Source organism: Mixophyes fleayi, chromosome 2 (genome assembly GCF_038048845.1).
Source record: "Mixophyes fleayi isolate aMixFle1 chromosome 2, aMixFle1.hap1, whole genome shotgun sequence".
Taxonomy (NCBI): domain Eukaryota; kingdom Metazoa; phylum Chordata; class Amphibia; order Anura; family Limnodynastidae; genus Mixophyes; species Mixophyes fleayi.
The window spans coordinates 125180697-125203608 of NC_134403.1; the positions used below are offsets into that span (position 1 = coordinate 125180697).

General features: G+C 41.2%; 1 protein-coding gene across 1 annotated transcript in view; it reads right to left on the bottom strand.

The window, feature by feature from the left end:
- The window catches only part of SLC15A1 (solute carrier family 15 member 1), a 42532-nt gene that overhangs the window by 14895 nt on the left and 4725 nt on the right, over positions 1-22912 (bottom strand). Inside the window, exons 6-18 of the mRNA XM_075197708.1 lie at positions 22489-22588; positions 22294-22384; positions 16980-17063; positions 15143-15225; positions 13834-13920; positions 13440-13529; positions 9790-9834; positions 9272-9304; positions 8796-8884; positions 7915-7996; positions 4791-4906; positions 4135-4168; positions 3635-3781 (exon numbers count right to left, since the gene is read on the bottom strand). Of these exons, the coding sequence (XP_075053809.1) occupies positions 3635-3781; positions 4135-4168; positions 4791-4906; positions 7915-7996; positions 8796-8884; positions 9272-9304; positions 9790-9834; positions 13440-13529; positions 13834-13920; positions 15143-15225; positions 16980-17063; positions 22294-22384; positions 22489-22588 (1081 nt within the window). The remainder of the gene's footprint in view (positions 1-3634; positions 3782-4134; positions 4169-4790; positions 4907-7914; positions 7997-8795; positions 8885-9271; positions 9305-9789; positions 9835-13439; positions 13530-13833; positions 13921-15142; positions 15226-16979; positions 17064-22293; positions 22385-22488; positions 22589-22912) is intronic.

Consider the following 22912-nt stretch of genomic DNA (forward strand, 5'->3'; position numbering starts at 1 on the left):
GTGCGTATACCTCAGTCTGTGCTGTAATCTGTCTATGTGTAACCCAGTCTGTCCTGCTATGTACAGTGTCTGTGTGACCATGTGTGTACATACAACCCTGTGTACATTGTCATACTACAGAAATACTGTTTGTTAAATTGTTGATTGGCAGTAAGAAAAATATTTTCAAAGTGAGAAGCCTGTGGGCAATTCTAAGGATACCCAATATGACAACTGCATATTTAATGGAAAATACAAAAGGAAGTTAAAAGATAATAGGGATGGTTTTCTAGTAGAAACACAGGGGAGACATTATGCAAAGTTAAATGGATTCAAAATATTCGAGGGAAAATGTAAGTACACAAAGAAGGCCTGAAAGAACACGTGAAACATGAGGCCTTTTGCTTTACACACTTATACAGCAGTGTACCTAGTTCAAAGGTACACAGGAGGAGGACATATGTGTGACAGTATAATAGTATAGAGCGGCGGTTCCCAAACTGTGGGACAGAGAGACGCTGAAGGGGACAGAGAGAGGCTGAAGGGGACAGAGAGACGCTGAAGGGGACAGAGAGAGGCTGAAGGGGGACAGAGAGAGGCTGAAGGGGGCAGATAGACGCTGAAGGGGACAGAGAGACGCTGAAGGGGACAGAGAGACGCTGAAGGGGACAGAGAGAGGCTGAAGGGAACAGAGAGGCGCTGAAGGGGACAGAGAGAGGCTGAAGGGGACAGAGAGACGCTGAAGGGGACAGAGAGAGGCTGAAGGGGACAGAGAGACGCTGAAGGGGACAGATAGACGCTGAAGGGGACAGAGAGGCGCTGAAGGGGACAGAGAGACGCTGAAGGGGACAGAGAGAGGCTGAAGGGAACAGAGAGACGCTGAAGGCGACAGAGAGAGGCTGAAGGGGACAGAGAGAGGCTGAAGGGGGACAGAGAGAGGCTGAAGGGGACAGATAGACGCTGAAGGGGACAGAGAGACGCTGAAGGGGACAGAGAGAGGCTGAAGGGGACAGAGAGACGCTGAAGGGGACAGAGAGACGCTGAAGGGGGACAGAGAGAGATGCTGAAGGGGGACACAGAGAGGCTGAAGGGGACAGAGAGACACTGAAGGGGGACACAGAGGCTGAAGGGGGCACAGAGCGACAGGCTGAAGGAGGGGGACAGAGAGACAGGCTGAAGGAGGGGGACAGAGACTCTGAAGGAGGGGGACAGAGAGACACTGAAGGAGGGGGACAGAGAAAGACACTGAAGGAGGGGGACAGAAAGAGACACTGAAGGAGGTGGGCAGATAGAGACACTGAAGGAGGAGGGCAGAGAGACGCTGAAGGAGGGGGATAGAGAGACACTAAAGGAGGGGGACAGAGAGAGGCTGAAGGGGACAGATAGACGCTGAAGGGGACAGAGAGATGCTGAAGGGGACAGAGAGACGCTGAAGGGGACAGAGAGAGGCTGAAGGGGACAGAGAGAGGCTGAAGGGGACAGAGAGAGGCTGAAGGGGACAGAGAGACGCTGAAGGGGACAGATAGACGCTGAAGGGGACAGAGAGGCGCTGAAGGGGACAGAGAGACGCTGAAGGGGACAGAGAGAGGCTGAAGGGGACAGAGAGACGCTGAAGGGGACAGAGAGAGGCTGAAGGGGACAGAGAGACGCTGAATGGGACAGAGAGAGGCTGAAGGGGACAGAGAGACGCTGAAGGGGACAGAGAGAGGCTGAAGGGGACAGAGAGAGGCTGAAGGGGGACAGAGAGAGGCTGAAGGGGACAGATAGACGCTGAAGGGGACAGAGAGACGCTGAAGGGGACAGATAGACGCTGAAGGGGACAGATAGACGCTGAAGGGGACAGAGAGACTCTGAAGGGGACAGAGAGAGGCTGAAGGGGACAGAGAGACGCTGAAGGGGACAGAGAGAGGCTGAAGAGGACAGAGAGACGCTGAAGGGGACAGAGAGAGGCTGAAGGGGACAGAGAGATGCTGAAGGTGACAGAGAGACGCTGAAGGGGACAGATAGACGCTGAAGGGGACAGAGAGAGGCTGAAGGGGGACACAGAGAGGCTGAAGGGGGACACAGAGAGGCTGAAGGGGGACACAGAGAGGCTGAAGGGGGACAGAGAGAGGCTGAAGGGGGACACAGAGAGGCTGAAGGGAGACACAGAGAAGCTGAAGGGGGACTGAGAGAGGCTGAAGGGGGACACAGGCTGAAGGGGACAGAGAGACACTGAAGGGGGACAGAGAGAGATGCTGAAGGGGGACACAGAGAGGCTGAAGGGGACAGAGAGACACTGAAGGGGGACACAGAGGCTGAAGGGGGCACAGAGCGACAGGCTGAAGGAGGGGGACAGAGAGACAGGCTGAAGGAGGGGGACAGAGACTCTGAAGGAGGGGGACAGAGAGACACTGAAGGAGGGGGACAGAGAGAGACACTGAAGGAGGGGGACAGAAAGAGACACTGAAGGAGGTGGGCAGATAGAGACACTGAAGGAGGAGGGCAGAGAGACGCTGAAGGAGGGGGATAGAGAGACACTAAAGGAGGGGGACAGAGAGAGACACTGAAGGAGGGGGACAGAGAGAGACACTGAAGGAGGAGGGCAGAGAGACGCTGAAGGAGGGGGACAGAGAGACGCTGAAGGAGGGGGACAGAGAGACGCTGAAGGAGGAGGGCAGAGAGAGACGCTGAAGGAGGGGGACAGAGACGCTGAAGGAGGAGGGCAGAGAGACACTAAAGAAGGGGGACCGAGAGAGACGCTGAAGCAGGGGGACCGAGAGAGACGTTGAAGGGGGGTCAGAGTGAGATGGCGAAGAGGGGGACACAGGGTGTGAGATGGCGAAGAGGGGGACACAGAGTGATATGATAAAGGGGCACAATGTGATGGTGAAGTGGTCTAAATACATCTTACGTCATTTTGACCCAACTACTTAAAAAACGGGACTACCCGGTAATTATTTTTGCTTAGGGGTGCCTTGGAAAAATGATGGTGACCCTAAGGGTGCCTCGAGCTCAGAAAGTTTGGGAACCACTGGTATAGAGTGTGATTTAACTTACATGTTTTGAAGTGGTTTGAAAGTGTACTTTTCCATAGCTGACAGCAAGCTGACAGTATGTCTGCAATGAGGCTAATCAAGCAAAACACTTGATGAGAACTCCTTTATAAAGACAAAGTGGGAGTGTCACCTGTCCATCAGGGTAAGGCTGTGGGAGGAGTTTAAAATATTTAAGCCTGAGTTGTTTATTGTTCAGTGTGATCGATGCCAAATAAGTTGGCCGGTGTCTAACAAGCTGGCCACTGTTAATTTAGCATTACTGTCACAAGAAAGTACGTGGAACTTTATGTTATGAATTAATTTGCCATCCTGACAAATAAAGCAAAGTACAAAGCAAGAAGCTGTCTGTGTACACATAACCTGAAGGGTGCCCGTGCCCTAAGATAGATATATAAAAAAAGAAATGTGTATGTATATGTGTGTGTGTGTATATATATATATATATATATATATATACACACACACATACATACATACATACATACATGCAACCACACACACTCCTTAATGTTACTACTGTGGCACCGTATTTATGCTCCTAATGTATGTACAGGTTCCCTTCAGTCTACAGAATAGCTGCCTGTTTAGGTAACAGGTGCCTTTTGAAAGTTACTTACCCATTCTGCTGTCAAGGAGTCTTGATTTCTTACAATATACGTGTATCGAGTCTCTTCAGAAAAAATATTAAGGGGAAATTCTTTTGTTTCATTTCCATAGTTAAAACTGATGGCACCGTTAAGCTCAAGAATCTTATAACGACTTTCCTAAACAGTAATGAAAAACATTCATAAGAACATTTGAAGTCATACATGGTATGTTTTAACACACAGATTGTACATTGTGGTTATAATTTGTTAGCCTATATCAGATAATTAGTGTGGCACTCATCATCCTGCAGGGTCAGTGGCAGCACAATGTGTTCTGGCACCCTTGGTAGAAATGCACATCTGCGCCCATCACTGTAGGCTTCTACGTAGCTGCATGGCTGCAGTATAGCAACAGAGCAGGGCTTTTATTGTATCCTTCTGTACTTTCTAGTGGCACTAAATTCATTGAATAAAGCATGGAAGAGTAGGGAATTCTCCTTCCTGTTGTTGGTCAGATGTGATCATCATACTGAAAAATTATTATAACCACTGCTGGGCTTTCTCCTTGAAGCATAGTTATAGACAAATGCCCCTTCTGCCTAATGCACCCTGCCTTGCCTGCAATGTTCCCAGTTCCTCAAACTTTCACTGAAGTTTCTGATTATTAGAACAAACAATTTATAATGTAGCCTATATATTACAGATCATATATTTTGTAGGGTGTAAGATCACTAATTATTTCCAGTTGGTCACTACTGCTTAGAAAAGGACCCCTTTAATGAACGGCCAATTGATAGTTATATTTCAATGTTTAGCTCCTAATAATAAATATAGTATATAGATGCTATTGATATCTCATACCAAAAGCAGAAAGCTGAGGTATGCCATAGGATGCTCTTCAGAGGCTTTTAGGAACAGCCATATACTGTTATCCTGCTAGTCGGTCATCATCATCATCAGCTATTTATGTATAAGATTTAGAAAGCAAACAAAAGGAAACCTATGTAGAATGGGAATAATTTTTGCCATCCCTGGTGGACATATTCTAAAAGTTTATTCAGAAAGAGCCTGGAATCTGGAAGCACCAAATCTTTGCTATATTTTTAAATGACTTGTCTTACAACAACTAGTTTGATAAAGTCATAAATACAAAAATTGGAACTACTGTACCTGTAAGTGTGCCAACGATAAATTTCTGTCTCCTTCTGCGATATCTTTGTAAAAGAAAGTCATGTTTTCACTACCTAAATTTATAACTTGAACTTGTATCTGATTTCTGGATGGAAATGTTGGCAGAGTTTTCTGTAAATAGAGTAAAATGTTTATTTGAAAAATATTTTTTGCTTAATATGGCGAATAGTATTTTTATTAACAAAAGTTAAAAAGGCTATACATTTTTAAAAATACATCTATACAAACAGCAATGATAATACAATGTTAAGGGAAAATACTGTTTACACTACATGCAATTGTAATGCTTCGGTCCCGCAAGTAGTACCTGTCCCGTTACCCGCATTTCATTTATCTGGAAACTGCCATGTTCCAGCATCAGACTAACTTCATTTATTCATTCAGCTATATTCAGATCTGTGCAGGTGCAAGCCTATTGCACTTCAGGACCTCCTTCCTCTTTTTCATTGGCTAAGCACTTCTGGAGCACTATTTAAACCTCCTGGATTCACCTGTCTGATGCCTGTTCTTCAAGCTCACTTCCTGTAGCCTGTGGTCCTGGTTCCTGTTCTCCTCGTGGTTTGCCTGTATTCCAGTCTGCTCTCAGTTTCCTGCTGTGTTGAACTATTGCTGCTCCAGCACTGCTACTACCATCTCCAGTGTACTTCATCGCGACAGCTTCAGTTCTCTCATCGCTACCACTCAGAGCTGCTACTACACCTGTGACTCATCAGCTGTTACCACGGGTTACCTCCATTACTTCAGGTTGCTCTCAGTCTCTGGCTGTGTTGAACTATTGCTGCTCCAGTACTGATATTACCATCTCAACTGTACTTCATCGTGACAGCTCCAGTTCCCTCATCGCTACCACTCAGAGCCGCTGCTACTATTGTGACTCAACCAGGGCTGGTGCTAGGGTCCACGGCACCCTAGGCATTTTTAAAAAATCGGCGCCCCCCCCCCCCGCAAAAATCGCCGCCCTCCTCCCTCCTCCCCCTCACTCACCCCGTCTCTCCTTACCTTGTCTCACCACCGCCGCCTCTCTGCTCCGTCTCCTCCCCTCCACTCACTGACACTAGTAAATGGAGGGGAGGAGACGGAGCAGAGAGGCGGCGGTGGTGACAAAATAGCCTCTTCCCCCCTCCCCATGCATCTGAATGCTGTGCGGCGGCCGTGACAGGTATGGTCAGCGGTCGCCGCACAGTTTTAAAGTCATTTAGTATTCTGTGGCGCCCTCCAGAGTCCGGCGCCCTAGGCAAGTGCCTAACCTTGCCTAATGGGAGCGCCGGGCCTGGACTCAACTCTGTCTCCTGCTGTACTGAACTATTGCTGCTCTAGTACTTCTATACCATCTCTGATGTACTGCATCGTGACAGCTTCAGTTCTCTAACCGCTATCACTGTGAGCCGCAACTGCCTTGGTGACTCATTGGCTGTTCTCCCTCAGCTTCCTCTGCTTTCCCGTGTGTGCCCAGCATACTCCAGTGCTGTACTCCTGCTGTTCCAGTATCTCTATCAATCACCATTGGATACACCATTGTGACAGCTTCTGCTTTTCCTCGTTGTACCACAGGACATCTATTCTCCTTGTGCCTCATTTGTCTCTACCCGTGTTACCTGGCTCCTCCACACCGTTCTGCTGTTCACCCACTCACATGACAGCGACCTGCAGGTTTGGTGCCGCTAAATCCATACCTCCTTGCGGGGGTTCCTGGTGAAAACCACCTGCCTGTTAGACTCTGTGCCTGTGGGTGGGCTAAGCCATGTCCAGCAGAGCATAGGGATCAATTTCCCATCAGCCAACCGTGACAGCAATGGTGACTTATTTTGCAACTATTCCTGGTTTCTGCTAATAGAAGCTTATATAGACTAGAGGAAAACAGGATTGTTGAGCCATTGATGTTGACAGTAGTACAAGTTCCTTGGCCTAGATCTTCTAGAGTGAAAAATGTCTGTGCACATCCATGAATACAGCGTCTGCAATGGTCATACTGCATTTACAGTGCAACAACAACTCTGTCAGTCTAGGAAAATCACAGGTGGAGTGTAAAACTGCGGCCCACGTTACAACTGTGTATATAATACTTTGTATTGTTTCAAGTACAAATGTGGCCAACACGTTTACTACTGTTAAAGCTATTGTATAGCCACTGCTCAGTTATTAGTTCAGTTATTTTTATCACTTATAGATGCCATTCATCAAGGGGCAGTTCAGTGACGCTCAGTTATCCCGGTGTTACTAGTCAGAGAGGTAAGGGATAACATACAGCTCTACTGGGCCACCCTCATCCACGGATACGTACACATTTAGTGGCACACCAGCCAACATTCCCAACTGTAAAAACCGGACTTGTTAGGGCACACCCCTCTTCGGCCAAAAACTATCATACATTGAGGGTTACCAAACTATCAGACATTTTCTGACTAGATAGATCAAAGTTAATTGCTATTTATCAGCTATGGGTTACTGCAATTTAACAGTTATTGGGGGACTGAAAAAATAAGGAAAGATTCCAAAACTAGAAAAAGACACACTTACCTATGCTGTGGTGGAGGATATTATTCCTCACTTATTTATCTTATTATATATAGCATTATTAATACTAATACGTTTGTAATTATGTTGTTTATTTCAAGGTTAACCAATCCGACTGGTACAAATAACACAAGTCAAGAATAGAGAATAGATAATGGTGGCAGGACATCAAATTGTGGAGGATACTTTTATTAGTGTATGGCAGAAAAAATATGGATGCAGTTGTGTAAAACACACCAAAACCATAAATCTAGTAACTGGTTTACTTCCATATTTTAGACTATTTTACACTTGTTTTCTGTCCTTCACCTTTAAGGATACCAGCTTTAGAAATTAAAGTACATGTCTCAAATTCTGGAGTGGAGTGTTCTCTCCGTCCTCTTGAGTATATCTTATATAAATCAATCAATACACATTGCACCTGCAACTTGCTAACTTTTACCACACTGCAAATTGTCTTTACTCGGATCCATAAAGGAAATATTGAGATTTGCCCTAAAATTCACTACTTTACCTATGGTGCATTGTGTTATGTACTGTATAACAATTCCTCCTTTCACCATTCACATTCCTCACAGACCTGCTCAGGACCAATGATTACTTACGTCAATTTCTATCTGTATAATGGCAGCAACAACAAATGCCATGGCAGCCAGGAACATTCCCACAGTCATCCTCTTCAGCGGTCTGCAGGTGGATTTATAAACAGATTGTAAGCACTAGCTATAACAATTTACGTGACACAGTATAAAGCTAGGTTTTTTACAGTTTTCTTTACAATTCTTTTAAAAACATTGCAACACTTGAAATGATTTCCCACCAAATATGTTATTCCTCTCTACAATCATAATCCTGAAATCTCTGCATATTAAGAATTTGTGATTTATAATATGAATAGGATTTTCTACTACTTCTATGTATTGCTTTATAGTATTCAGGTAGCATTGTTTATTTCCATTACTAACGTGCCCCCTCCCCCTAGGCAGAGCTCTCCCGGGGATCTGGGGTTCTGTAATACAAAACCTGAAAACCAATAAAACCCACCAAACTGTGTAACTGGCCGCAGAATGCAGCACAAGGACCAATCACAAGCCACAATCTCTTGATTGGTCCTCCCATCTCTTGTAGTATGCAGTTTTAGCTATTATCGAGTCGAAAGGTCCACTTTAAGTTGTTAAAAACCAGGACACACTTAACACACTTATTAGGTTACCCTTTAATACTTAGACTCCGAGACCTTTAGACACTGAGCTTGGTATTGTGATACCCAATGTCTTCATAAACATTAATTAGAAACCAGTGGTTCTGTAATATTTAGATATTTTATTTAACAAAAAGTAGAATACTAACAAAGTGATTATATAAAATGAAAGAGTTTTATGTTTTATTGCAGGTTTAGGATTATTCCTCTCATCAGCTTTATTCCAATCATATCTTAATATAGAATAATAGTATATATGTATATGTTGCTAGCTGTTATACTCACGTGAAATTCAGCTTGCATTTTTTAATAAGAGGATATAGTACAATGTCAACGAATGGCACAAGAACAATTATCAATATTGGATTCACAGTCTATGGGAAAAAACATGAATATTAGGGGGATTGAAAAGTAATTGTGTTTATTTTTATTTGAATGCATGAATTACATTTTAATATTTTGCAGTTTCATATTTTTAAAAAAATATTTTAATGATTAATCATTAAAATTTTACTTTTTAATCCAGAGGAAATATTTGATTAAGATATAAGATAAGATTAGCTGTCAGTGCACTACCTACATCAACTCTTGTTCTCTGCTTTTTTGTATCTGATAAATTTAATAGTAGCACCTGTCCAATATACATGTATGATCCAATTGCTCACATGTAAGAAAGGGAGATAACAGCACAATTAAGCAGTCCTATAAAGAGATGTGGTGCGGTAGCTTTTTCCTCATCTCTCATATGATTGAAATGTTACCTGCATTTGATCTGGTTGAATTTGAATAGCTCCCTAAAAAAAAAAATAACAAAAAAGAAAAAAAATATTATTGGTATTACTGTGACCATTTGTAGCTTGCAACAATACATTTTAATGGGAAGAATGAAACAGGGCTATTTAACAAAAAGAGACCCTCACAGTTTGTTTAAGCTAGCACTGTGCCCACTAATCTGAACCACCACTCACACTATGTTTTCACTGCTTTGATTGCAAAACTATAAAATTCCATTTTTCATACCATCACTTCTAAATTTCCATACCACCACTACTGAATCTCTTCGTCGACCACTGATCACACCACATATATACACTAATTACTATCAGTAAGCAACCAAGTTTCCAGTGTCACAGATAATTGGAATTTAGGAATTATATAGAAGCGCATTCATTCACTCATTCAATCAATCATATGCCCTGTATCATGAGAGGACACACCATGTCAAAAATTAGGATATAAAAATGTAGATCAAACTGACATAGAAATCTAAGCTACTTACAAAGTTTCCATTCATAGTGGTGGCTTGCAGGGTCCATCTTGAGCCCTTTAAATGGCAAAGCAAAAGAAAACAATGGATAAACTGGTAGCGGTCGACTGCATCATAAAATCTGTATATTCCCGAAGTTACCCTCTGCTCAAGTAAGTTAAATCTTATAATGCAATAGTCCATAAATAGTATGGCAGTCCTACAACACACTCCTTACATACATACTTTTTGTGATGATACGTGACATTATTACATGCTAACACTTGTTATTGTGTATTTTTTTTTTTCAATAGTGTATAATTTAAATTAGCAGGAAACTCATTTTCATTAGTTATTACTATCAGATGATAAATGCATGCCATGTGGTCCATAAGATGCCTCCCCGTCTGCCCTCTCCCATAGGTACTGCCCGTCCCCATTATTCCTATCTTGTGTGGAGCGGGGAACACGGCAACATCTCTTCTTGGGAATGTGGTGCTGGGCTGTGACATCATAGTCAAGTGCAGCTCTCTCTGCCCATTACCAAGAGTAAGGAGAAGCAGTCAACAGCTTCACAGTTTAGAAGTTGTCGGCTGCTGCCCTTCTGTGATAGCAGTCGGCTGCTGCCCTTCTGTGATAGCAGTCGGCTGCTGCCCTTTTGTGATAGCAGTCGTAGCACTGTGTTGGGGGCACTACGGTCAAAATAGAAAAATAAAAAAATACAATGAATGAATGATGTCATGCCACTCCTTTTGTGATTCAGGCACTCCATAAATCCTGTCGCCCTAGGTTCGCCTAGTGGTAGTGCCGGCCCTGACAGTATGGAGAATTTTAATTGCGCACAATTATCTTTATTGTGACGATACCCCACTGAAATCCTTGATTTTGGGAAATTAATTCTATAGTCTCAATCAGTGGGAACATTTTAAAATATTCCCTTAGCAAAAGTGACCTGGCCATTGCACAGTTGCAATAGTCAGGCTATTGGTAAAGGGAAGGAATGGCGAGTATGTTTTTTTGTTTTTATACATTATTCTATTTTTTTACATTTTCATTTATTTTATATTTACTACAGAGTCCCTCTCTGCCATTACAATATAGGGATAGGATGCTTTGTTAAGTAGGTGGTCAGCAGCATCAGGTTCAGATCCATGAGTTCCCTGGGCAGTAATAACTCTCTTTGCACCTACAGAAGTTTTCAGGTTGATGGTGATGATTGTTTGCTGTGGACATGTCTGTATGCTAAAGTTAATGTTGCATATATCTTAAGAAGCATGCAAACTCATAATACAAACATGGAAACATATGTGCCCAGATCTATATTTGTGCATAAACAAATGGGCAACTTTTACGTTGAAGTTTATATCATCCCCATAAGCACTTCCTAAATAGAAGCTCCTGAACTTGGCAGGTTGTTTCAGTGGGGACATGGATTGTGTCCATGACATGGCATGTCCTTGACTTAAGCACTTTGCTTTGATTGCATTGTCCCTCTGGTGTTATCAGTTTCAAGTTATCCTATAGGTTCATCTATGCTGCAATTCTAAAAAGTCCATCCATATTCCAATATTGAGTGTCATTATGCACAATACTCTAATTACATTTACAACCCACAGCCTTAATAACGGTTTGTGATCCCTGAATTGTTAGTATTGTGCATTGACTATGAGCTTCATTAGTGGCATAATATGAAGGGGGCATTACTAAGGTTAGCACATTGGACCTGTATTAAGGGAGGGTATTGAGGGCTTTTGTCTTGGAGCCCCAAACTACAGAGCCATGGATCAGAATCTGGAAAAAAAAGTACAAATATATTTAATTGTATTTAATAGTATGTTCTATTCTACTTCTGAAATCTGTAGGTTGTGTATATATTTATGCAGTGTTGGACTGGCCCACCGGGACACCGGGAGAATCACCGGTGGGCCCCGATGCCTTATTACCACACCCCCTTTTGTTTGTGGGCGGAGACCACCCTGGCCCAAAGCGTTTAATCTTAGTACTGACATACGCAGCGTTACGCGACAATCTATACACTTGTACTACAGTGGAATATGACTGCATGCATTCCACCTAGTAACAGCCGAAACCGGACGTTTGGCGTTTGGAACGCACACTAAGTTCCAAGGAGCAAGGAAGTCAGGCTATCACGGAGAAACAATCTCTCGTGCATCTCGCGGAGGAGGCTTATGTTAGAGGATCCAATTCAAGACCACAAGGAGAGGAGGGACATGCTACACTACAGAAAAACTTTTACAATCAAAAAGAAAAACTTTGAAAGACATATTTGTAAGTACTTACGCTACGTGTACACATGGGATTTTTACATAATATGAAGGGGGCCATTACTCTGTGACATAATATGAAGGGGGCCATTACTCTGTGATATAATATGAAGGGGGCCATTACTCTGTGACATAATATGAAGGGGGCCATTACTCTGTGACATAATATGAAGGGGGCCATTACTCTGTGACATAATATGAAGGGGGCATTAATCTGTGACATAATATGAAGTGGGGGCATTACTCTGTGGCCAAAGTGGGGGGCCAAAGCAGCATGGCAGAGTGTGAAGGGGGCCAAAGCAGCATGGCACAATGTGATAAAGGGGGGCCAGGAGAAGGTGGGAGCAAAAGCAGCATAGAGGGCGCAGTGTGATCATAAGGGGGCACAGAATGGTGATGATGGGGCAATTTAATTTTATAGTGGGGACTATTGATTTAAGATGGGGTGGTTTGGAGGCTATTAATTAAATGTGGAGCAGAGTTTGAGGAGCATGAGATCTATTTATTAAATGTGAATATGAATTATTTAATGGCAGTGACGGTTGCGGGAAATAGGTATATTTATTATACGTAAATGCTATTAACTTATTGCTGGGGCTGTTTGAAGGGAGGTAAATAGGTTTATTTATTAAATGGGAATACTATTACTTTAATGTTGGAGCTGGAGGAAGGCCTATGTATTAATTGTGGGTCCTATTGATTTAACACCGGGGCTGGTTGGAATTTTCTAAATGCACCAATTTTTTTTACCAAATAGGGCCCCCAACATTCCAGGATCCAGACAAGCCAAACTAAAGAAACCAGCAGCCACATGGTGGTGAAAGTGACAAGAATAAGTAGGACAGTCTGTCAAATGTTCTGATTCTAGTGGGACAATCCCGATTTTTGGTGACTGTTCTGCCCAATCTAAGGGGCAGGTCAAGACTGTGTACTCTTTATATACACACTGCATTCTTAATATACTACACTATGGTGCTAGCTGTCCTTCGTGGGCTGACCACTCCCCCTCTAGTGTCTGGTCTCGCCTCTATGATGGCTGGCTACAGCCCCCTGCTGGGCCCCTAGCGTTGCAATCCCCCGGTGGGCCCTTCATGCCCCAGTCTGACACTGTATTTATGTATCCATGTTATGAGTTCCACTGCAGTAAGTATCACTTTTGTAGCAGATAAGGAGCCATTGGTCTAAGTTGTTATAGCGTGTAATCATTTGGCTCCAATGCACATATATTTCCTATTATTGCTGATATTTTCCCTACATTTTAATTATAGAAATAAAAACGGCAAAGCTAGAACTATGTAAACAAGTCAACGAATCTTACAGTGTGCGCTAATAAAGAATCATGCAGTGTATGATATACATTAGTATTAAATGCAGAATTTATTCACGTTCAGAAATTACCTGCTGATCATAAAGTGCCCAGAACATTACGAGTGGAATGTAAAGAAAAAGGACCTTAAGGGTCATCTTAATTTGTTCAATGAGAAGTTCCTAATAAAAAGAAAGCACACAAGTTGATGAGTTAAGTTTACATCATAAATCTGAATTGATATAACACATTGAAGTAGTGTGTACACGCACATACACACACACACACATACACATTATTAAAGATGAAGGGTAAAGAATAGAAGTCATGGCATACAAAAACATATACATAAATGAAATAATGAGGATAACTGCACCCACACAATTGAAATATATTGCTAATTATAACCTATGTATAACTTCCTAATTAAAACCAATATTAACAAAAATTAAGCTATATTACAAATAAAAGGAACATGTTGCTTACATTATAGTTTTCTTTTGCCCAGTCCATCCAATGCTCTCTCTTGGGGATTGATTTGCTACGATTTCTGTATCTATTGCTGATGGCACACTGTCAAAAGATTGCACAGAAACATATGGAGCATAACAAACATTAAACAAAGTATACAGTATTTCTTCAGCTTCAGGAATTATTATAGCAGGTGACATTGACAGTTGGGTGACACTGCTATAGTTTAGTGTCTATGGTTGATATTTCATTTGGTAAGACTTATATTAATTAATGTAAACATGCAGAGCAGTAAGATTCCCTTTGTATGGTTTCTGGGGCTTCTCCATTGAAACTCTCCATACTCTGACGTCCCACCCTTTGGCACGCTATAATACTCCTTATAAAGAGGATGATGCAGAGTGGGGAGTACGCCAGTTTGCGCAGTGTAATCACTATACACGTGCCCAGAATATAGGTACACGCCTATGTAGCCTTGTGTGATTCTGGCACTTACGCTGGGAATACTTTGAGGGGGGCGCATGCTGTTTGTCTTCTAAATTATTTATTTTTAAACATTTTTACACACTGCGAAGGTCTGTGCTGATGATCATCGTCATAAGAATGGTGTTTTGCCCCCTCCCTCTGGTACCCTCAAAAGATATCATATAGATAGGAGCAAAAGGGAAGGGGGTAGTCGCACCAATTGTTTTAGGAGTAGTTACCCTTTTAATATAAATTTATTGGGATAATTTTTGTATATCCTTATATTAGGTCACAAAGGGGTGCATCAAAACCTACAATGTTATAGGGAAGAAAAGGAAAGAAATATTGGTTTTGTAAGATGCACTAAGTACTCCACTAGTTTGTTTCTACATAATAGGGGATTCTTACATATAAAACTTAACCTTTATTTCATAGTGTTAAAATCTACTAAAACAGCGAAATATTTTCCCCAAAAAAAATTCAGTAATGAGATTGTTACTTAAAAGCTGGTCATGTCTCGTATATCTCACACAAATTAATCATATTGGGTAATTAATATTTTGTAACTCATTATATAATGTTATCCATAAACCCCTTTATGATATATGAAAGCAGTCTGACTAATAGACGTGATGTGCTTCAATTTTAGGCAAGCTTGTAGTGAATCTGTTACTGATAATTGATATAGTTATATAACTTAACAGATTTACGTGTCAATTCGGTGTAATCTTCATATTACAAAGTAACTAGTGTAACTCCCCATGACAAAGGAAATATTAGATAAAGGCATGCAAAAGGCTACTATGTTGGTAGTAAAAGAATATATTCATGTTTATCATACGGTCATTATTTTACTAACCGAAATGCATCTGAAAACTTGGACTATTATGTTACCCTGAGGAGATACTTTTTTGTACATTCCACTTCCAGCGATAAATATAACTGTAAGAAAAAGTGAAGAAACATACTAGAAATTAAGCGTACTATCACCCAGTAACACAAATTAACATAAAAGAAGCAAATCTCAGGCAGAATAAAACTCTGTAAATCATATAACTTTATATATTTGTAATAGATTTGACTCCATATTTCATTGTATAGTCTTTTATCTGTCTTGACTATTGTCTACAGAGAAGCAATAAACTGTTATATTATTAGAATAGTATATTACCCAGCTGTGCACTGCCAGCTTGGACACAAGGACATTTTACATGCATCCAGGTTCAGCGTTGTGCAGTAGGTCCACTTACATTATAACTGCAGCAAATCAGCACATTGATCTGTGTGGGAAGTGGATCAATATTCTCTCCGATCTATGTTTTATTTTTAGGGGTAGTTACGTGGATATTTTCTGTGATTCCGTAAAAGATGTTTTACCAAATTGGATCATAAAAAGGTCAGATTAAAAAATAATCTAACTTGAGAGGAAAAAAATGGTTTACGTCGCCTTAAGGAGGAAGTCAATAGTGATTTGAGCTGCCGATAAGTGTGGGTAGTGGGTGTAGAGGTGCAAAACAGGGAAAACTATGTTAAAGAGGCTATCAAACAGTATAGATGACAGTATTAGCTATATGCTATGGGATACGGATCCAACAGAGTGATTCAATAACAAATTATATCAATTGTATTTAAAATGGATTATCTGTATTTGATGCATAAGCTTGACGAAGGAATGAATATCCAAACTAGTATCCATTTTAAGAAGGTGGACTCTAATCGTTTCATTGTCACCTTCCATGTCGGAAGAATAATGTACCATATTCACAATTTTTGAGACTAAATATAAAGAGAGGAAAGAATGGAAAGAAAATTGATCACTTTAAAGGGAAATTAAGTCGAATGAGGCTTCCCGAAAAGATTCCTGAATTTCATATTAGCCTATGATGAATTTCCATCTTTGAGTGACTGTATTAACCATATTGAGGTTTTATATAATGCTTTCATTTTTTTAATCAAAGTACTTAATATTTTGTCGATGTATTAATTTTTCTGTTAAAATACTACCTGTTCTGTTTTTGTATATGTTCTATGTTTCATTCACACAATCAATCATCAACATTTTTAGTTGTGTTTGAACCAGATCAGACTCATGAAAGCAAGACTATTAGGCTTCCTACCCATTGGTTTTTTTTTTCCATTAAAAGATGTGATATTAAATGCAAATATTTATGAGGCATTCATTATTAGCATTTTTACTACTGTTTTGAGGTCATTGGAGATTAATGCAGACTCCTCAAATGCATGAAACATGCAGTAAAATCAATGAATGGAACAAGATGTGTTTGGAGAAATGCAACACCATGTCACTGCACCCGAAAGCTAGTAAAAACGCAAGTGGTTATGATTTCAATGGAAATAATGGGTTCTATACACATGAAATTAAGTTATTACAATGCTTTATAGTGTACTGTAATATAATTGCTTGTGTTAGTTGTTGGGTGAATATCAATACTTACTGTGATCTTGAGTCAAAATTCTATTGTAAAATTTTATTTTTAATTTTGGCGATTGGGTACATTTTCCCTTTAAATAAATATTAAGTAAACTATTTATGTATGTGGGATGTATATTGGTCACATGAGAAAATATTTATTGTTATCCTTTTAAAAAAAACGCATTTATAAAAGTTTATGTTTATATGCTAGAGACTAAAGACATGGTCTACCTAGAACACTATGTGAATGTAGATAACTTACCTAAAGCAACTACCATGAGCAGAGCAGGCACACCAAATGCTAAAGGATAGCACTTCTGCTGGGTGTGGATGCCACATTCTTTTCCTGAAAAGAAAGAGAATGTATATTAAGTAACACAGTAATTCTAGAACTCATTTTCCACCAACAGTTAGGGATGATAGCCCATAACAGTTACTTTTTGCCTTTAAATTCTGATTTATGTGATTTTATACAGTATGTGGCATAAACAGAACACTAGACACATGAGCTTCAAATATTATATTCAACTCTAATGATAACATATACCTTTTGCAATACATTAAATGAATTTGTTTGTTTTTCCTCAGTGCCTAGGCAATCAATCATTATGGGTAAGGTGTGCTAAATGAGTGGGGAGCGACTGAGTGAGCCTTGCCTTGTGTGGCCAGCAAGTCACCTTGCATTCATGGTGTCAACTAACCTCATGCTATCTGTTCTGTAACAGCTTATTTAAAAACAATATTTTTGCACTTACCGTAAAATCTATAAACACAGTTGAAGGACACTGCTGACCATGAAGTATAGATAGCGTTGTGGGAGTAAAGCACTAAAAGGCTTATTAAGTCTGCTCCCCTCCCTTCTATGCCCCTCTGGTCAGAAATAGTTTATTTAACTAATTAAGTCACAAGAGAGGGCAAAACACTACTAACAGAACAGTCAACATAATCGTCGGAAACCCCCCAAAAAAGAAAAAAATAAGGAAACGCAGTGTCCCCCAACTGTGTTTAGAGAAAGAGATTTTACGGTAAGTACAAAAATCTTGTTTTCTCTAGCACATACAGTTGGGAGACACTGCTGATCATAAGGCATTCCAAAGCTGCCCCTATGGGTGGGAATGCTTAGATGGAGTGGCACGGCCAAAACTGGCGTCTTTAGAAGCAAAGACGTGAAATCAAGTAGAATCTGGGGAATGTCTGGACAGAAAACCAGGTAGCTGCCCTACACAATGGAATGAGCAGTAAGACCTTCAGAACTGGAGTTTCCTCTGAGATATAGGCCTGACGTATGGTAGCAGTAATCCATCTGGCTGTCGTCTGTTTCGTAGTGGCCAGCCATGCTTACACGCATCGTACAACACCAGAAGACCATCTGTCTTTCAAACAGACATTGAACGATCCACATATATCCAAAAGACGCAAACCATATTCAACAGCATAATAGAATCCTGACTGTTGGAATGTAGATCCCTAGGTAACATCAGAATCACAATGTCCTGACTTATATGGAAGATGGAAACCACTTTCAGCTTAAAAGAGGGCATACTACGTAGGATCACCTGGTCGTCATGAAAAATCAGAAAAAGAGAACGACAAGATGAAGCCGCCAATTCCAAAACTTTTCTGGCCGAGGACATAGCTAATAAAAAGACAACCTTCCAAGAGAGGAGTTTTAGTCCAGTGGTTCAAAAGGTGGTTTCTGTAAAGCCCTGAGAACCAGGTTGAGATCCCATGGCATCACTGGGGAAACAAAAGGTGGCTACACATGGAGAACCCCCTGTAGAAAGGTCTGCACATCTGGTAACAGAGCTAAACGCCTCTGGAAAACCACAGACAATGCAGAAACCTGGACTTTGAGGGACGCCAGATGCAATCTCTTATCCAGCCCAGCTTGAAGGAAAGCTGGGCTGGACTCTATCTCAACCTGAAGGAAGAAGTTGAAAAGCCTTGCTTCTCACACCAACCAATGTAAGACTTCCAGATCCTATGGTAGTTACTAGAAGACATCATTTTTTTCGCTTTAATCATCATCTGAATGACCTTATCTGACAGACCTTTCTTCTGAAGAATTAAGATTTCAGCTTCCAAGCCGTCAAATCCAATCGTTCTAGGTCCTGATGGATAAAACGACCTCGGTGGGTCCACGACCATGTCGAGAAGATCCGCATACAAAGACCTCCGTGGCCAGTCAAGAGCTAGAAGAATGACTGGGACCTTTTCACATTTTACCTTTTTGAGAATCCGAATAAACATTGGAAGGGGAGGAAAAATGTACACAAAGCTGAACCTCTAAGGAACTGTCATGGTGTCCACTAGAAATGCCTGAGGATCCTGTGCCCTGCCATAGGACTTGTCCACCTTGTGGTTCGACCGCAAGGCCATCATGTCGATCTCTGGGTGACCCCCACCTGCATACAAGTTGAGTGAACACCTCATGATGGAGATACCACTCTCCTGGGTGCATAGCATGGCAACTCAAGTAGTCGGCCTCCCAATTGTCCACCCCCAGTATGAACGATGCAGATATGGCCGGAACCTGTCTCTCCGCCCATTTCATGATTTTGGCAACTTCATTCATGGCTTGGAAACTCCTTGTTCCTCTTTGATGGTTGGTGTATGCCATTGCCAAGGCATCGTCTGACTGTATCTAAATAGGCCAGAGCCGCGGTACTACGCCTGAACCAGTGCATTGAACACTACCATCAGCTCTAGAATATTGATGAGTAATTGTGTCTCCCCCCCGTGTCCAGGTCCCCTGCAACCAAAGATTGAGAGTGACCACCCCCCAGCCCACAAGGTTGGCGTCCATGGTCACCACTGTTCAGTCCCATATTTAGAAGAACTGGCCTTCCAAACGGGAATCTGTTCTTGCCCATTTAGCCAGGATCTCTAGTTGGAACTTTTGAGAATGAAATTGGGCAAACTGAACTGTCTCGATACAGGACACCATTCGTCCCATCAGTTTCATACACTGAAGAACTGAGATGCTCTTCAGAAACAATAATGTCTTCACCTGTTGTTAAAGTGTCGAATCTTGTCCAGAGGCAAAACACCTTCTGGGCCCTGGTGTCGAATAGCATCCCCAGAAACACCATATGTTGGGTAGGGACCATGCTTGACATCTTGAGATTGATAATCCAGTCGTGTGCTTGAAAGAATTCCACTGTCAAGTGCAGATGATGGCAGCACCCTCTCCACGGCGCAAGGGGAGACTGGTGCTGCAGCTGCGGCTCACAGTGCGGCCCGCACTTTTACTGCCTTGGACAGGAGCTGGGTTCCTGGACCCTAATATGGTGTCAGGTAACCCTTTACCGGGAGCCCATAAAAACCTCAGGAGGAGGAGGTTGGCATTAAAGCGCTGTCGGCACTTTCCCTGAGTACTTGCCACAGCGTTCACAGTGTGAACGCCGCAAATATGAGACTAAAAAAAATATTTTTTAAATAAAAATGTAAGAGAAAAATATATAAATGTGCTCTACTTGTAGGCACTAAATAACAAACTGATAATTCTGGCCAGAGGGGGCATAGAGGGGAGGGGAGCATACTAGACAAGACTTTTAGTGTCTTATTCCCACAGCGCCCTCTATACCCCATGATCAGCAGTGTCCCACAACTGTATGTGCTGGATATACAGAAAACATCCATAAGATCCCTGCTATGTAAATAGCATTTCTCAGAAAACCAAAAAAGGGATATGATCCTCACTTACTGAATTGTGGAAGCTGTTTTGACATTATTAGATCTTGTCAGAGGGGAGGCAAGATAAGAACAAAACTAGGGGCAGCACTGGCGAGGTTCTCACCTCGCCTCTTTGTCCCCAACTTGCAACACCCAACCTCTCACAACATTGGTTACTGTTGCACTGCAGTAATTGATTACAGAAGGAGTGCACGGTGACACAAGTCTCCAGTGCTCCTTCTTGTAATCACTAGAGCACTGTGACAGTATGAGAGGAACAGGGACAGAAGAGGAAGTACTCTGCTTTTCCTTCCCATATTTTAGTCACTGCACTACAGCATTGAGCGGATGATGACTGGATGGGGGGGCTCCTACACTCTAAGTCTTACAGCATACCCATACACAGCAACCATACATCTCAGGAATATGTAACTGAGAAGTGATATGATTGCCAAATCATCTTTGCGACACATGATGATAACTTTGAGTTGCCATCAGTATTTCATTGTAGTATTGCTGTATTAACACTGTTGATAAAGTTGTTTCAGATTTGACATATAACAGTAGTTTAATCTTTCTTTGTATAGCAGATAATGTAATGATTATTAACAATATGCCTGATGTCTACTGAGTAAAAAGCAAGAACCTTCGTTCTACTTTCTATTATAGTTCCCCAATTAGTGACTGTTTTATCTTTCAAGAAATGTATTTTTGCTTAAGAGATATAAAATTAATCTAAGGGAAGAGCATATAACTTTTATATAAAAACAATACAATCTTATCAAACCAAGCTTTACACTACACATAACACAAATCATTCAGCATAGTAAAGAAGATTAACACTAAAGTTACTGGTCAGGGACAACTGTCTGCAGGGATCTATTGTCAGACCTCACCGACTGTTTGCTTATCTTTTTTCATATTGAATTTTTTTTTCTGTAAAAGTGACAAATTCATTATTTTTACTGTGAAGTGATTTGTAGGGAAGGGTAGGATGCAGATAATGAAGATACTTGATATATACTGTATAGTCTCTTGGGAAATGTATTTGCGTTTACTGTATGCATGGTAGGGTTAGAAATGAGAGTGAAAATAATCTGGAGGATTTTTAACACGCCAGGAAATGCAGAAACCTATAATTGATTTAAGAAAAAAAATACAAATAAGGGTATAGGTGATTTTACTTTGAAACTAAAACATATTTTGTACCTAGAAGCAAAATTTTGATTTTAACTACTCTACTGCATTTTGCTACCCCCAGAACTTGTTGCCTAAAACAACTGCCTCTGTTGTCCCCTGATGTGGGCACATCCCAGATCCTGATTGTAAATCTGCTTGTCTGCATTAGCCAATCCTCTTATCATGCATACATGGGTAAAGCTGGATACACACGAATACAATTATCGTGCAAATCACTAATAAATGAGCATTGCCAGAGAGTGTAAGCTCCCAAGATCATGTTTGATTATACCAAAGCACATTGTATCTGTTAAATTGGTTTCTAAACTTCCTAAAAATCACAATCAGCGATGGAATAATGTCGGGGAAATGTGTATGCACTGACGGCCAGCAGCATAAGCAGATATCTGTAGAGTGTTCAGAGTCATGATCTTTCAGCAGATGGTTATGACAGATGAAAATCACAGACCTGAAGGTAAACTGTGTAGATGTGTACACATGAATCTGCATGATCATCGGGACTTTCAGTCGTTGGTGAAATCATTACAGAAATCACAGCTGAAGTAAGATTGCTTTAGTGTCTACCTAGCTTTATAGCTGAATGATGGCCGCCTAGTTTTGGAGTTAAGATGATTTGCTTTTCTTCCAATTATTAAAGCTATCACAGGAAAGAAAATGAGCATTCCCCCATAGCGTGGCTTAATATAGAGATTATCTCTTACCTCTGAGGATAGGTGTTATAATAGTGGACAGAAGACTCCCAGCATTGATTGACAGATAGAAGATGGAGAAGAATCTACTCCTCTGCTTATCCTGGCCCACAAAACAAAATCAGAGTACAGAAATGCATTAAGTATTTTAGCAACACTACATTACATAGACGGCATTAAAATGTATAATCGCTAATATGCACCTACCTGAGTTTCATCAAACTGATCTCCGCCAAAGGCTGCTACACAGGGTTTAATTCCTCCAGTTCCGAAAGCAATCAGGACGAGACCAATCATTGATAACCCACTGGGAAAAAGGGAGATTCTCTCTTAGCTCATATCACTACATCTTTAAAATAATAACTTTCCATCCCTAGATATCATAGAGATGGTGACATCTTTTGGAATGCTGGCAAAGCAGAAACAGAAAATAGAACAGAAAGTCCATTGATTTATAGTAGATCCATTATGCTATTGTCTAATTTCAGTTTTTTTTAGTTTTCATATACAATACAATCATTGATCAAGTCCCCCACAATATTTATTTGTTTAAAAATGTCCCTGTCCTATTGTCAGTGTTATAAAGAGTCAAGTTTACATTTTTTCTAGGTTTTAGTGATTGTGAATCTCT